The following is a 17,189-nucleotide window of genomic DNA, read 5'->3' as shown; positions in this document are numbered from 1 at the left end:
GTCTGATGGATGTGTTGTGTCGGATAATCCGACCGTCTGTATGCTCCATCAGAAAACTGTTGGCGGAATTAACAACAAATGATGTCTCAATAGAAACAATTTGTGGAGAGCAGACCCTCAAATTAAAGCACCTCATCCCCTATAGAGAATACAAAATGCACATTGGGGAAAGGGTAACAAACCCTGGGGACTTTCAAACGGTGCTAGTAAATAAGATAACACAAATAATATAAAAATATAGAAAAATGGATTTATTGGAAAACAGTCAATACAAAAACCATCCGCTAAATATGAGTTATAGCTCCAAACATGAGCTTAAAGGAACCTGTTGCAAAAGTTGCTCTACATGTTTCGCTCGAATTGAGCTTTTTCAGGAGCTTGAACAGGTAGTGCTACAGGTCCAAAGGAAAAATACACAGGATGGAACAGAGATTAGTAAATCTATATGTACTGTAGATATAATGGGGCAGATCCACAAAAGAATTACGCCGGTGTATCTCTTGATACGCCGCGTAATTTCAAATTTTGCGCATCGTATCTTTGTTTTGTATCTACAAAACAAGATACGACTGCATCTCGGATCGATCCGACAGGCGTACGTCTTAGTACGCCGTCGGATCTTAGGTGCAATTGTTCGGCGGCCGCTAGGTGGCGTTTCCATCGAATTCCGCGTTGAGTATGCAAATTAGCTTGTTACGGCGATCTAAGGCTTGTTAAGCTAGGCTTAAACTTAAAGTGTTACTAAACCCAGGACCCTGCATTCAATATATCTGGTCTCCCACAGTACACAGAACATGGAAATGCGATAGTTTTAGTAGTAAATATAAACTGCTAAATACCTTTTCTCAGCAGCAGTATATAGCAGTCTTGTGATTTATATCAGTGTAGGAAAAATGTATTCTCCACTGACTGTTCTGTGTGGCTGCAGAACCCCTGACCCTCTGTCTGGAGGGATGATTGGCCCTGTGCTGATCACATGCACGCTCTAGCAATACACACCAAACTGAGCATGTGCAGCCTGACCCCATAGACCCTGTGTTATCAGGGAATTATTAGGGGACAGTGGAAGGAGGGGAGGATCAGAGAAGACATGATCTAACAGTCTTTTTACACAATGCAGAGGGTTAACCCCCTTAGGTTCCACAGTGAGTATAACAAGCATGCTGTACTGCATATACTGACTGATTTTACTGTTGTGGGTTTAGTAACACTTTAAAGTGGATGTAAACCCGCTCTCACCCTTTCTAAACTACTGCCATAGTGCTGATCTATAAGAATATAGATGCCTCCTGCATGTATTCTTACCTGTCAAATGTCTCCCCTCTGTCTGTTATAAGAACCGAAAAACTGCAGATTCTGTGGGTGGGTCTGTTGCCTGGAGCTCTGTGGGTGGAGTCGTGATGTCAGTAGACTTCCCGCCCTCCTCTACACTCTTGTCAACGTGCATTTTTTCCTGTGTATTCCTTACACTAAATTCTGCTATGATCACTAACATCCAGTCAAAATCCAGAAAAGTAACCACATGACTTCAGAAAAGGAGTGGGGGTGGGAATTAAAAAATAATGCCTGTCTCAGGCTAGTGCATGAAATATGTAAATAACCTGTCACTCACAGCAAGGGGGCGGAACGGACTAAGGCCCAGATTCTCAGTGGAGACATGACGGCGTATCTCCAGATACGTCGTCGTATCTATGCGCCTGATTCATAGAATCAGTTACGCATAGATATCTATTAGATCCGACAGGCGTAAGTCTGTTACGCCGTCGGATCGTAACTGCATTTTTACGCTGGCCGCTAGGGGCGTGTACACTGATTTACGCGTCGAAATATGTAAATCAGCTAGATACGCAAATTCATGAACGTACGCCCGGCCGACGCAGTAAAGTTACGCCGTTTACGTTAGGCCTTTCCCGGCGTATAGTTACCCCTGCTATATGAGGCGTAAGTACGGCGTACCAATGTTAAGTATGGCCGTCGTTCCCGCGACGAAATTTGAAAGTTTTACGTTGTTTGCGTGAATCGTCCATGAATGGGGCTGGACGTCATTTACGTTCACGTCAAAACCAATACGTCCTTGCGGCGTATTAGGAGCAATGCACACTGGGAGATTTCCACGGACGGCGCATGCGACGTTCGTGAAAAACGTCAATCACGTCGGGTCACAGAACATTTACATAAAACACGCCCCCCTGTTCCAAATTTGAATTAGGCGTGCTTACGCCGGCCGATTTACGCTACGCCGCCGAAACTTACAGAGCAAGTGCTTTGAGAATAAAGCACTTGCCCGTGTAAGTTGCGGAGGCGTAACGTAAATCGGATACGTTACGCCGCCGCAAAGATACGCCGCTGGACGAGAATCTGGCCCTAAGGTTTTTCTCTACAAGTCTGTTTTTTTCACTGAACAATAAAAGAGGATTGCTCAGAGCTGCATTAAATCTGTGTGGCAAGACTAGGCACAGATGATAGGAAATCTTATACTCTACATTGTGACATTAAAAAAAAAAATATTCGGGTTTACATCCACTTTACCTTCAAAAACACATCAACAACGGCAGCTCCCACATTTCTATACTGGCAGCCTCATTTTAAATTACCACCATTTTCTGAACACCAGCTGAAATTTCAAATCAGACTGGCAGCAGGAGGGTCTGATATGGATCGGAGGAGGAATGTCTAAACCCAGATCGTATCTACAGTCTACCCGATCTAAAACCTCTGTACTGCAGAGCCTACTAATTCTTGAAATGAGGGTTTTCTTTTCTTATTAGAGAGAATCTTTAAACTTTGATGAGATCCGTCTGTGTGGAAGAAAACACAGTTTAGAAATAATCAAGTTAATTAAAAGTTAAAGAAGAGAAAAAACTATCCTAGAAACCTCTTGAAATGCCGCCATCCATCCATGAATACAGCCATTTTCAATTAACCTTGTTCGCCTTATGCGACTAAATTGTAAAATAATGAAGCCGTTTCTTCGCCCTGTAATGCAGCGGAGATGGCGGTCGCCGTACATGGCTGCCTTTTCACCGGCTGCGGCAGGAATCCTCGGCTGTATTATGTCACTCAGCCGTTCCAGGGCAGCTTCCGCTCTCACCTTTTACTTGGCAGTTCTGGGACATTAACCCAGTTTATGGACAATTTCATTATCAAGTTAATTTAATGAATCTGTTTTTACCTTGTAATTGGTTAACACGTAGTATTTAACAGAGGGGGGAAGAAAAACAACGCCAGCTATTTCATATCCGCTGGTGAACACCATTAGATACAGGAAATTAGACTTCATTATTAGAAGTGTTGATTGAACTTAGGAACTGGCAATGAAGGATGATCCTTGGCGTGAAGATTCTATATGCCTAAAAGTGCAACTCGACCTTTCTTTTATATTTATAATTGGCCCATTGTCATATTCTATTCTACAACTGGGTTTTAAAGGAACAAAATATTCGACATGTGCACAGAAAAAAAATTCATATTTTTTTGTTCTGTTTCGTATCGTTCCGTAGGTTCGTTTCCGTTCGTTTTTCGTAAGACGCCCGTTTTCCTGTTCGTTCCCGTTAGTTTTTCGTACGACGAGATTTTTTCGTATTCCGATCGTTTCGTATTTTCGTTACCGTTTTATTTTCGTACATGCGGGATGGTTCGTTATTCTGTTTAATTCATGTTCGTTACTTGTTAGACAATAATTTTCATGAATTTTCGTAAATGATTTGCATTCTGTGTTTTGGATTTCTTTTTTCTGTTCGTGTTTTCGGTCATGTGTTCGTGTGACATCTATGACAATTTGTTGTGGATGTCATGTGGGCATGCGACTGAAGATACGAGCAGAAAAAGGATTTTCGTCATTTTGTACTTTCGTAAATATATCGCGGGATTCGCGGCACTTTCAACACGCGGCTCATCCATATTAACGATTGTTAAGCCCCATACACTTGGTCAGACTTTTTTAACAACAAACATAAAAATGATCGTTTTCCGTTCGTTCTCAGAAAATTTGTTCGTTTTTAAACTCCATCAGAAAACCATTTTTGGGTTCAAAAGTCTGGCCAACTGATCTCCCTTCAGATGAAAATCCACAGAAAAGTTTATTTGGCTTTACTGTACTACTCAGCACAAAAGAGAAGCTGCTTTACTAACTACACTCAATGCCCATTCAAAAAAACGAAAATTACATCTGTGGCAAGGGATTTGCATTCTGTGTTTTGGGTCCTTTTTTCTTTTGGTGTTTTCGGTTGTGTGTTCGTGTGACATCTGTGGCAAAAGATTTGCATTCTGTTGAATCCAAAATACGAACAGAAAAAAGGAATTCAAAATACAGGGTGCGGGTCTTTTGTTGTGGATGTCATATGAGCATACGGCTGAGGGTGCGAACAGAGAAGGGATTCAAACAAGATACAGAGTGCAAATCTTTTGTTGTGGATGTCATGGGAACATACGGCTGAGGATACGAGCAGAGAGGGGATTCAAACAGGATACAGAATGCAAATCTTTTGTTATAGATGTAATTTTCGTTCTTTTGCCGTTTTCGTTTTGTCGTATTTTCGTCAGATCGTTCGTTCGTATTTGCGGTTGTTCGTTATGCGGCTCATTCGTAATCCCGTCGTTTTCGTATTTTGGTGCTTTCATTTTTTCGTATGTACACATTATTCTGCGGGTACGAAAATGAACATTTTCATACGAAAATAACATTTGTACGAACGGGAATGCACATATCTACAAAATATTGAGGCTTCTACTTTTTATCTGGCTGTCACGCTGATCCAATAAAAAAAAACACCTGAAACTAGAGATGCACGATTACCATTAGCGATCTTAACAAAGCATTTTCCCGATTCTATGCAGAGTTCTCTGCTCAAGCCGACAGATCGGAGTAAGGGGCCAATTCCGACCCCTTACCACATGATCAGCTCTCAGCCAATGACAGCTGATCACGTGATGTAAACAGAAGCTCGGTAATCATTTGTTCTCCTCACTGCTGACAGCGTGAGGAGAACAAAATGGCCGATCGCCTGTTTCTGTGCAAGGGACATCGGTCCACGAAGAGGCACATCCGCCTCATCTGTGCCAACCAGTACCGCCTGCCAGTGCCCAAAGTGCCACAAATCAGTGCCCACCAGTGCAAAACAGTGCCACCTATCAAAGCCCATAAGTGCCACCTATCAATGCCCACCAGTGGTGCCAATCAGTGCCTCATCAGTGCCACCTAGCAGTGCTGCCTATCAGTGTCACCTACCAGTGCCGATCAGTGACCATCCTTGCCACCCATCAGTGCCCATCACTACCACCCATCAGTGCCACCTATTAGTGCCACTTCTCAGTGCCCACCAGTGCCACCTATTAATGAAGAAAAGATGATCCGCACTCCGGTCGTTGCTCCTAAACAATTGACGTATTTATTGACAAGCCACCGTAGACAAACGCAATAGGAAAGGTTGACGCGTTTCAGCCTATAAGGCCTTAGTCATAGCCACCTATTTTTTTTTACATATCTTTTATTTTGTTTTTCTCCAATAAACAACACAAAATGTTACAACTGTAAATACATCTTCTACACATTACCATTTAACAGTTCCTGCCTCCTAACCCTTCTTTATTTATATCCCTTCTTAACCTCCCTCCCTTCCCAAACCCAAAAAAAAAAAAAAAAAAAAAAAAAAAAACCCCCCTATCCTCCCCGTCCACCCTCCCCTCCCTTTCCCTCCCTCTCTCCTCTCTCGGTAACTAGGACTTGAACCTCTCAGAACTTTCTCATCAGCTTCTGGCCTACTTCCTTCTCACTACGATTCTAATTTCCCTCTAACAACCTCCTTCCTTCTTCTGATCTAATGAATACCTTCCACCCCGACCATGTTTCTTCATACTGTGTTTTCTTATTCTGTGCTGTATATACCAAATCTTCCATTGCTCCTACTTCATCAATCCTTTTCAGCCACCCTGCAATAGATGGCGGGCGCACATCCCTCCACCTCAACGTGATTCCTACTTTTGCCGCGTTTATCATGTGACACACCACCGACTTCTTATATTTCTGCACTGGTATCTGTGAGCTATGTAACAGGAAGAGAGCAGGATCGTCCGCAATCCATTCTTCCGAAAATTTTTGAGAGATTCTTCTTACTTCCTCCCAATAGTGTCGCATTTTTTGGCAAGACCACATAGCCACCTATTAATGCCCTTCAGTGCCACCCATCAGTGCCACCTCTCAGTGCCACCTATCAGTGCCCACCAGTGCTTCCTATCCGTGTCCACCAGTGCCGCCTTATCGGTGCTCATCAATGCAGCCTATCGGTGCCAATCAGTGAAGCCTATCAGTGCAGCCTATCGATGCCCATCAGTGCAGCCTCATCAGCGTACATCAATGAAGGAGAAACATGACCTGTTTGCAAAATTTTATAACAAAATATAAAATGTTTTTTTATTTTTTTAACAAAAAAAACCCCACAGAGGTGATCAAATACCAACAAAAGAAAGCTCCATTTGTGGGGAATAAAATGATAAAAAATCTCATTAGGGTACAGTGTTGTATGACCGCGCAATTGTCATTCAGAGTGTGACAGCGCTGAAAGCTAAAAATTGGTCTGGGCAGGAGGGGGATTTAAGTGCCCAGTAAACAAGTACCGTATTTGCCGGTGTATAAGGCGACCGGGCGTATAAGACGACCCCCTAATTTTACAGTTTTTTAAGACGTTTTGCCTGTACTCACCGTATAAGACGACCCCCCTTCCGAGGCTTCATATTTCTTCCTTCTGGAGCCATATTCTTCTTCCTTCTTGCTGGAGCCAATCACGGCGAGTGATGTATTCTATTAATGAATACAAAGCCTGCTTGGATTGGCAGAGGCTGTAACATCATCAGCCCACGCCTCTCTGACTCTCAAAGCCAATCAGAGCAGGCTACTGTATGTAGCCTGCTGGGATTGGCAGAGGTTGTTACTCCAATCCGAGCAGGCTCTGTATTCATTTGAATACATCGCTCACCGGGATTGGCTAAGCGGTATTTACTGTATGTAGAGGAAGCTACATACAGTATTACCGCACATCCAACAGGCATCCGAGCAGCTGACCCGGAGTATAAGACGACCCCTGCTTTTTTGCCAGTTTTTTTAAGTGTAAAAGGTAGTCTTATACGCCAGCAAATACAGTAGTTAAAATCCATTCCAGACCCCAAGGGCTTGGTATGGATTTTGGGGGGATCCCTATGGCATTTTCTTTTTTTTTAACTATTTTTAATAACTGCCTTCTTTGCTGGCTCCTAACAACCGACACAAAACATTGGCGACAATTGAAAAGTGAGATGTTCTGTTTAGCTTGGTCTGTGTGTAGGAATTGTTTTTTCAGTGAGGATAACCCTCATGCCGGGTACACACGAGAGGATTGATCCGCGGATACGGTCCGCCGGACCGTATCCGCGGATAAATCCTCTGAGGATTTTGATCCGATGGAGTGTACTCACCATCGGATCGAAATCCGCGCCGAATTTACACCGCGGTGACGTGTCGCGCCGTCGCCGCGATGATGACGCGGTGACGTGCGCGACGCTGTCATATAAGCAATTCCACGCATGCGTCGAATCATTACGACGCATGCGAGGGACGGGTTCGGACGGATCAATCCGGTGAGTCTGTACAGACCACTGTATCGATCCGCTGGAGCCGATTCCAGCGGATAGATTTGTTAGCATGCTAACAAATTTTTATCTGCTGGAAATCGGAAATCTCCGCGGATAAATATCCGCTGGAACGTACACACCAGGGGATCTATTCGCTGAAACCGATCCGCTGAGATTTTTCAGCGGATGGATCCTCTCGTGTGTACGGAGAGGATGTATGGAGATTGTTCACATCTCCTATGCCGAACGCCGAAAGCCGCCTGAAAAAAAGGTCCGGGACTTTTTTTCAGGCGGCAGGCGTACGGCGTTCGGCGTGGAGATGTGAACCATCTCCATAGAGGGCAATGTGTTTTCATCCCTCCAGCGTCTCGGGGCTGCTGCGGCGTCACACTACAGGCGACAAAATGCCTAGGTGTGAATGGGGGCTAAAAATAGCACCACACATGGGGAATGAAACAAACTAACAGGAATGTTAATAGGGAAGACAACAATATGGAAGAACATATGTAGTCAGATCATTTCTATGTTACAGTGTTTTCGGTAATAAATCCTATTTTTATAGGAATCTAGACAAGCCGCCACATATTGTGAATACACCAGGTTTTGGTTCTAAATCCATTTGTATTGATACAATTGTTGTTGAAGTAAACAGTTGGCTGTTTTGGAGTGTTAGAAAAATAGAATTATTGTGGTTCCATTACAAGTGACCTCATTAGTGTCGTATAAATAGGAATCGCATATTGCTCCATGGCAACCAATCAAATGAAGAAATGCGCTGAAAATGAGTAAAATAATTAGACTTGATTGCTGCAGCGTAGACAATTCTTTTTCAAGGTGCGTTGATTGTAACAGAACTTTCCAATGCAAGAAAAAGGCTCGCCATACATGTTACAAGCTGGCCATACAATCTGATACAAGTTCAGTGTGGCCTGCATTGAGTCATTTCCATTTCTGAAGTCCCACTAGCTCCCCCTGTTGAGTGGAGGCTGAAATTAAGCCAACATAAAAATCCTGTTTAGGCACATAAGCCGAATGCAGCACAGTGGGCCATATTCTCAAAGAATTTACGCCGGCGTATCAGCAGATACGCCGACGTAAGTCCGATTCTAAGGCCGTCCTATGTTTAAGTGTATTCTCAAACTGAGATACACTTAAACATGCCTAAGATACGACGGCCTGCGCCGTTGTATCTTAGGCTGCAATATCTACGCTGACCGCTAGGTGGCGTTTCCTTTGCGGTCAGCGTAGAATATGCAAATGACTAGTCACGCCGATTCTCTAACGTACGCTTGCCCGTCGTAGTGATTTTACGTCGTTTCCGTAAGCGATACGCGGCGTAAAGATAAACATGCCCCCTAGGTGGCATACTCAATGTTAAGTATGGCCGTCGTTCCCGCGTTGAAATTTAACCGTCAAAACAAATGACGTCCGTGAGACTTCATTTAGCGCAATGCACGTCGGGTAATTTACCCGATGGAGCATGCGCATTACGATCGGCGCGGGAGCGCGCCTAATTTAAATGATCCACGCCCCCTACCAGGATCATTTGAATTAGGAGTGCTTGCGCCGCCGCAAGTTTACAGGTAAGTGGTTTGGGAATCAGGCACTTGCCAGTTAAACTTGCGGCGGAGTAACGTAAAGGACATGCGTTACGCCGCCGGAGATCTCTAAGAATATGGCCCAGTGTCTGTAGTTGCTATCTCTGCCAGTTAAGCACTTTCCTACATATACAATTATTATTATTATTATTATTACCGTTTTTTTTGCATAACCTGGCAGTAATCAAGAATTGCAATAGTATAACATGGAAAATGTCAAACCCATTTAACTGGACTCTAATAATATGTTGTCTGTTCCAAATTTCAAACTTTTCCATTAGCTTCTGTTCCCATCAAGCAATTTCTTTTCAGCTAAATTATCCTTGATAACAGAGACAACCTTCCATTCCTAGGATTTATGATGTTCTAACCTTGCTGATAAATAACTGAGACTTTAAGAAAAAGAAGAGTTCCTGACCATTACACGTGATGGTTGTTAAGGGGTTTCTTTGACTTGTTTCCTCCATTTAGGTAGAGAGTTATTTGTTTGCTATTTCCTGTATTATAAAATGTTTTATTTGCTTAGGTGTCTTTATATGCATTTTGATTCACCAACTCGCATTGATTTATTGTGTACTTAGACCCCTGCTGTGCACACTGTGGAACTGATTGCAAGTCCTATTGCTGTGATGGAAACCCGCCATACTGCTGTTCCTACTATGCCTACATTGGAAATGTCCTCTCGTAAGTATAAATCTATTTACCATTGTGTGCTTTTATTTTTAATAAATATTACTGCTCATGTCTGGTTATATAGTATCTGTAAGACTATGTATCTACTCTTTTATTATTCAGAAGTGTGTTACATACAGAGTGCAGAGTTAAGGAGTTCGCTATTTACAGGGTGCAGAGTTCCAGGGTGTGCTGTGTACAGAGTGCAGGGTTTAGAAGTGCACTCTGTGCAGAGTTAAAAGGTGTGCTGTGTACAGAGTGCAGAATTTAGGGGTACATCATGTACAGAGTGCAGAGTTCAGGGGTGCGCTTTGTATGGAGTGTAGTGTTTAGGGGTGCGCTATGTGCAGGGTGCAGAGTTCAGGGGTGAGATGCGTACAGAGTGTAGGGTTTAGAGGTGCAAGTTCAGGGGTGTGCTGTGTACAGAATGCAGGGTTTAGGGTGCGCTGCGTACAGAGTGCAGAGTTCAGGGATAAGCTGTGTACAGAGTGTAGGGTTTAGGGGTGCGCTGAGTACAGAATGCAGCGCTCAGGGGCACGCTGAGTACAGAGTGCAGAGTTCAGGGGTGCGCTATGTACAGAGTGCAGAGTTCAGGGGCATGCTGTGTACAGAGTGCAGAGTTTAGGGGTGCGCTATGCACAGTGTGCACCAATAACCCACTGCCCCCTATCCCCAAAGCTTCCTCGCATCTCTACTCTCTCTTACCTCTCCCTTTGTAGGTGTCTCTAGTAGCGCTCTGTGTAGGCAGCTCTCTCTTCTACATGCGTATTTGGCTCTGTTGTACCTCCCTGTGTAGGCGGCGCTGCCTTGCCGGGAGATCGTTCTAGCTCTCAGATTTCAGAGACCTGTCCCTGCCGTGCCCCACTGTGAGGAATCTGTTACATCCGGAAGCCACTGAAGATTTGCAGCCGGATTATTCAGAAAAACACCCCACCACTAGGGTGACTACGTGTCCCAGATTGCCCGGGACAGTCCCGCATTTTGCAGGTATGTCCCAGGCACATTCATTCCAGCACAATATAGTGTCCCGGAATGAAACTGACACAACCACCCTCGGGCCAATCTGATGCCTCCAAAAAAGGCCACCACATTACCTTCTCCAAGGAGAATAGTAATGCGGTGCACATAGTGCCCCCTCACCCTCCTGTCAAGCTCTGTTCTGAGACACATTTCTGTCTGAATAATGTGTCCAGGTTTCAGGTGGACTGAAATCCGGACACATGATTCAAAACCCGGACTGTCCGGGTCAATCCGGACAGGTGGCAACCCCAGTTGGAGCACTTAACCCATCTATTGCAAGTAGGGTGACCACATTTCCCAACTAAAATTCAGGGACACCCTCCCTTCCCAAAAATCAGCTTGTGCTGTAACGAATCACAGCACAGTGATTGGACACAAGAGGCGGGATTTATGATTTCTCCAATCACAAGCAGGGGGCGGGATTGTGCTCCTCCAGGCATTCCCGGCCAGGACAAGTGCTGTCGATGAGTAAAGCGGTGTTGTGGCGGCCTTTTTTAGGGGCAAGAATGTCAGTTTCATTCCGGGACACTGTATTGTCCTGGAATGAATGTAAAATGCGGGACTGTCTCCGGGCAATCCGGGACACGTTGTCACCCTAATGGCGGGCATCGCTTCACCCAGGTGGCGGGCATCATGGGCGTCAGGCATCACAGGTGGTGGGCATTACGGGCGGTGGGCATCACAGGCAGTGGGCATTACGGGGGGCATCCTCTTCCCCTGTGGGCATCACAGCGGTTTCCGTCTCCTCCCTCCTCTTTGGTGGCCAATCAGAATGCTTCTATTTTTGCTTTGTTTTTCGGCCAAGTGCATTCAGCATTTTTGGTTTCGGTACCAAAACTTCCATTCGGATCACCTCTAATATCGGCCTAAATTAATGAATAAATTAGATTTTTAAAACTTTTTTATTGGATATGTTTTATAGCAGAAAGTAAAAAATATATATTAAATGCTTAGCTCAATTTTCACTTTTTTTATTTATAACGCAAAAAAATCAAACCGCAGAGGTGTTCAAATTCCACCAAAAGAAAGCTATATTTGTGGGGGGAAAAGGGACATCAATTTTATTTATGTACAGCGTCGCACGACCGCGCAATTGTTACTTAAAGTAGTGCCGTATCGCAAAAAATGGCCTGGCCATTAAGGGGGGTAAATCTTCCGGAGGTCAGGTGGTTAATAATAATAATGATATTGTAATGAAAGCTGTTTATTATGTCTGGGATTCCAATCAAAGGGCAAGTCTGGACGAAAGCTAAGGGCTTTGCAGATGTAGCCAATTGGGAATTCTGATTCTGTCATGTGACAAGGTCATCCCTTTCCTGATTGGCTGCAGATTCAGTATGTGTGATTGGTCATAATAAATGAGTATATTGTGTGAACTTGGGAAGAGTAGCAGTCAATACCTGAGCACAGCATGTGAGCAGAGCCTGTGCTCCACACCTGGAATGGCTCCATGGTATCCAATGGTCTGGCAGACAGCACAGACAGACCAACAGGCCACTGAATGGCAAAAGAGGTGAGATGGGGGGGGGATGGGTGGATAAAGATAAATAACATGGAGAGGAGGAACAGGAAAAAGTGTCAAGGTTTATTAAACTCCTATATACAAAAAATGTCATATATTGCAGCTTACCAGTCCTCGGATGTGGTGGCTGCATTAGTTTTCTTTTATAGGCTCCGTTCGCTTATAGCGATTCAAATGTTCCGCGATTCTGCCGGCAATGCTGGCAAAATGCAGCAAGCGTGTTTGTGTGTCATTCGCTTTCAATGGCACCTAAACGTGATGCGGTTTTGCTTTGCAATAAATTGAGCTGCCATTGAAACAAACTGCATCGTGCACAGCTCGTCGCCCCAAAAGAAGCCCCTGTTCCTTTTTGGGTGACAAGCTTTACACGTTTTGCTGCAATTGCCGTGCGTTTTTTTTTTTTTTAATATCGAAAAAACTGCACCGCATTTAGGTGCTATTGAAAGTGAATGGCCCCTAAACACGCATGCTGCGTTTTACCAGCATTGCAGTGCGGTTTGGAATCGCTGGCTAAATGGCTCGATGTGAACAGAGCCTTAGGCAGGCTATATGTGGGTTGAATTTCGAAAGAATTTTTTTTTGAAAATCAAAAATGTTGTGCGTTTTTTGTGATCCAATGATGCCACAATTGACCAACCAAGCCTTCAATTTCACCTCCTGTTGCTACAGAAGTAGATTTATTTATTTATTTATTTATTTATTTCTTTTTTTCTTTTTTTTTCACCTGGTAATCTGGCCAGTAACAAGCCTACACTAGATGAACAATTGTTTGAAAATCTGTCATTCAGATTGTTCCTTCGTTTTTCGTTCAGTTAATGGGCATAATTTTTGGAAAACTTCTGCCGAACGATAAATTGAAAAGTTTAATGTGTTTCTTGCCTATTAAAAAAGGAACTGTTGGTACAGTGCATGTGTGGGGGGAAGACAAAACTTTAATCCGGAAGATAAACGATTGTGTCAACAATAAAGAGCATAGCAATAGTACACAAGAAATATACAACCATCAAGATTGGTTATATATATATTGATTTTTTTTTTCTATGTGTGTGTGTGTGTGTGTGTATATAATATATATATAATTTCCCTGCTCTGTGTAATGGACAGAACAGTCCAGTCCAGATCCTCCTCTTCTCTGGTCTCTCTTCCGCTCTCCTGGCCCCTCCCTCCTGTTGAGTGCCCCCCACAGCAATCGGCTTGCTATGGGGGCATCTGAGCCAAGTCCATTCAGACACGGAGCCACGGTTCGGCTCTGCCCCCCTCTCTCTCTCTCCTGATTCGCTAACGGACTTTGACAGCAGCAGGAGCCAATGGCGCCGCTGCTGTGTCTCAGCCAATGAGGAGGGAGAGTCCTGAACGGCCGAGGCACTCGTGGACATTGCTGGATTGAGAGGAGGCTCAGGTAAGTATTAGGGAGGCTGCTGCACATAGTTTTTTTTTTTTTTTTCTTAATGCATTAAAAAACCTGCCTTTACAACCATTTTGAAGTGGAGTTCCACCCAGAGATTGGAACTTCCACAGATCGGATTCCTCCTGCTCTCCGGTGCCATATTTGACACCTTTCAGGGGGGAGCCGATAGCTGTCAAATCCAGGTATCTGCTCCCACTTCCCATTCTGTGTGGTGAACTACAATGACCGCAGAGACCATTCAGAATGTGCAGTGCGACTCGCGCATGCGCTGTAGGAAACAGGCTGTAAAGTCGCAAGGCTTCACTTCCTGTTTCCCTTAGTAGGGATGCCGGCACCTGCACCCAGAACTGATGGATGGTCGTTCACATTGAATGCAGCTTTGAAATCATGCGACTTCATCTGAAATTTCACAATTTTAAAACCGCATGTCAGTGTGTCTCCATTCTGGGTGGAAAAGCAATGGAGCCACTCTTGGATGACAATACTGTCAGTCTGGGGAGAGGGCATTGTTAGGCAGGCCATAGATTATTTGATTTTTTTTTTTTCCTTCCTTTTAACCATGGGTTCAAGGAAAGAAAATTGCTTGAATTTATTTTTTTTTTTTCCCCCCATCAACACAGTCATTGTGTTCTGCCAGTGGTGGAGGCAGCCCCCCCCCCTTTTCTTGTGGAACCACTTTTGGGCTCTTTTCCCCTACTTTTGTTGCATTGCTAGGTTCAATAGTGGGGGCCCCACCTTTAGATGTAGGCCTGGTTCACACCTGTGCATTTTCAGTTTTGCACACTACAGTCCATTGTACATGGTTTCCTATGGATGTAGTTCACATCTGTGCATTTTATGTATTTTTTTTTTTTTTTTTTTACACCTGTAAAGGAAAAGCCACCGCATACTAGCTCATTATGAAATACTTACCTTAAAACGAGGCGAAGAGAACTTACCTGGTCCATGCCGAGCGAGATGTCATCTTGCTCCAGCGTTTCTTCCGGGTATCGCCGCTCCAGCGCTGTGATTGGCTGGAGCGGCGATGACGTCACTCCCGCGCGTGCGAGAGACTTCAATTCGGCTGCCGGTCCTTTAGCCGAGGATCCCCGCTGCGCATGCACCGCTGCATTCAGCGGCGCATTGCGGGGGGAATATCTCCTAAACCGTACAGGTTTAGGAGATATTCTTTATACCTACAGGTAAGCCTTATTATAGGCTTACCTGTAGGCAAAAGTCAATAAGTGGGGTATACAACCACTTTAAAGATGTGTATTGAGAAAATGCACCTGCAATATGCAAACTGCAACCTGCACAAGTGTGAACCAGGCCTTAGGTGAGACGATGCTCCTCAACTGATTGTCCTAATAATTTGGACCAATCAGTATCCTGCTTCGTGTGTTGTTAACCCTTTATTTGATGGGGTAGATGTAAGACCATGAGGGGACAGAGGGAATGTCTCGCACTGGATGACTGCACAGATCCTGGAAGCAGTGGTGGTGCGTCCATAAGGGCACATGGGCGCCACCCTCTTTCTCCAGCCACCCACTCTGACCAATGGCGCCACCCTCTCTCTCTCCAGCCACCCAGTCTATTACCATGGCCGCCGCTGCCACCCCCTATTCAGGCACCCGGCCCCTTGCCGAGCACCTGAATTACAGCGGCAGGGTGTGTTTTTGAAGTGCCTGATTAGAGCCATAGGCTTCAAAAAAGTGAACTGCGAGTGCAGTGCTTGGCACTCGCTCTCCACCCAGGTGTGTTAGAAAAGCGAATGAATCTTCGCTTTCATAACACTTCATCAGTCAGGTGCTCGTCTTTTACCCGTCACCTGATTGGCTGAAATGACAGGCGCTGCTATTGGATGCTTATCAGGAGATGAGGACAGCAGGAGACACATGGAGGACCCCGCTCGTTGCCGTCACAACAGAGGGTGGGATGTCAAAATTTCGGCATTTGATGGGCACAGTTGCAGCATTTGATGGGCAGAGTGAGGCTGCAATTAATGTGTTTTTAGAATTTTTCAGTTTGTTTGCGCCCCCCAAATTTTTGCGCACCAGCTGCCACTGTCTAGAAGTAATACACAAAGCACGGCAAGATTCGTTTGCGCTATTCTGGAGTTCGGCTTTAGGACTTTTTATTTTTTGCTGTCTATTATTATTTATATTTATTTAGTATTGGGACATTAAAGTCCTGTAAATATTAGCACCTGTGATTAGCTCTAAGATGATCTGTAGCATTGGAAGACTCTGCCGAGGTGTGAAAATGTCACCGTTCCACTCCCAGCATTGACGATCGAAGACTGGAGGAGTAGATGGATGACATTTTGCTGCCGCTCTCCTTGATGTTCAGTGAACTTTACTTCAAATAAAATCTGCTATTAGCGGAGCGCAGGCTGAGCGGCGTCGGGGTTATCGTCAGAAAGCAGACATCCTGAGCTGGAGACGTTCAGGGGAAATCCCTATAGACTTCATTATTGTGTGCTCATCGCAACGACTGAATCCTCCATACTACAATCTCACGTCTTTTCTGTCTATTTGTACCATTTCAGGCATCATTTCATTTGTTTCTTTTATACAGACTCCTAAATTCAGGGATGTTCAATGGGTGGCTAGCCATAGGTAATCTGTATAGACCAGGGGTAGGCAACCTTGGCTCTCCAGCTGTGGTGAAACTATAAATCCCATCATGCCTCTAGAAGTCATGCCCGTGATTGTCGGGGTCTTGCAATGTCTCATGGGACTTGTAGTTTCAAAACAGCTGGAGGGTTGCCTACCCCTGGCACAGACTAATGATGGCAGCTCTGGGATGAGACATAGGTCCAGGGTGCTCTCATGGTCCTTATCTCCACTACTTCACTGGTCCCTCATCAACCTGCTACTGAGAATTTTAAAGGATAACTCCATTTTAATGGGGGGGGGGGTATAGTGTGTAAAATGCCAACACCAGTCATATTGTAACTGAATATTAAAGGGTTTGTAAAGGAAACTTTTGTATTTTTTTTTTTTTTTATCTTAATAGCTTCCATTACCTTGGGTATGACAATAAAATTCATGAACATGTAGCGCTACCCTCGGAGGAGCTGCTGGTTAGATTTGGGATCGCCGTAATTAAGTTACCTCTACGATATGTCTAGGGATGATGATGGTGGTGTGAAGCAATAACGGAATATCCAGATAGTAGGGTGACGTTTTCAATGCTTTATTTGCGGCCCAACACGACCAACAATCAACTTGAGGTAGTGAGGACAGGTTGGTAAAAAGAGAGAACTTTTCAGATTCAGGCCTATGGATAGATTGAAGCAGTCCTGCTTCTAGTAGAAGCTTTCACTTTGTCGCCACTCCAGCCGAAGTGCGTATAGTGCCCCGGACAGGTCACAGGCCTGGCAGCC

The 17,189-nt window shown here is 44.5% G+C and overlaps 1 protein-coding gene across 1 annotated transcript in view; it reads left to right on the top strand.

Annotated features, from left to right (window-relative positions):
- Nucleotides 1-17,189, top strand: part of CYYR1 (cysteine and tyrosine rich 1) — a 112,876-nt gene that overhangs the window by 57,345 nt on the left and 38,342 nt on the right. The window contains exon 2 of the mRNA XM_040338838.1: nucleotides 9,782-9,884. Coding sequence (XP_040194772.1) covers nucleotides 9,782-9,884 — 103 coding nt within the window. The remainder of the gene's footprint in view (nucleotides 1-9,781; nucleotides 9,885-17,189) is intronic.

Source organism: Rana temporaria, chromosome 2 (genome assembly GCF_905171775.1).
Source record: "Rana temporaria chromosome 2, aRanTem1.1, whole genome shotgun sequence".
Lineage (NCBI taxonomy): Eukaryota > Metazoa > Chordata > Amphibia > Anura > Ranidae > Rana > Rana temporaria.
The sequence above is the reverse complement of the archived record's forward strand: the minus strand, read 5'-3'. Positions and strand labels throughout refer to the sequence as shown.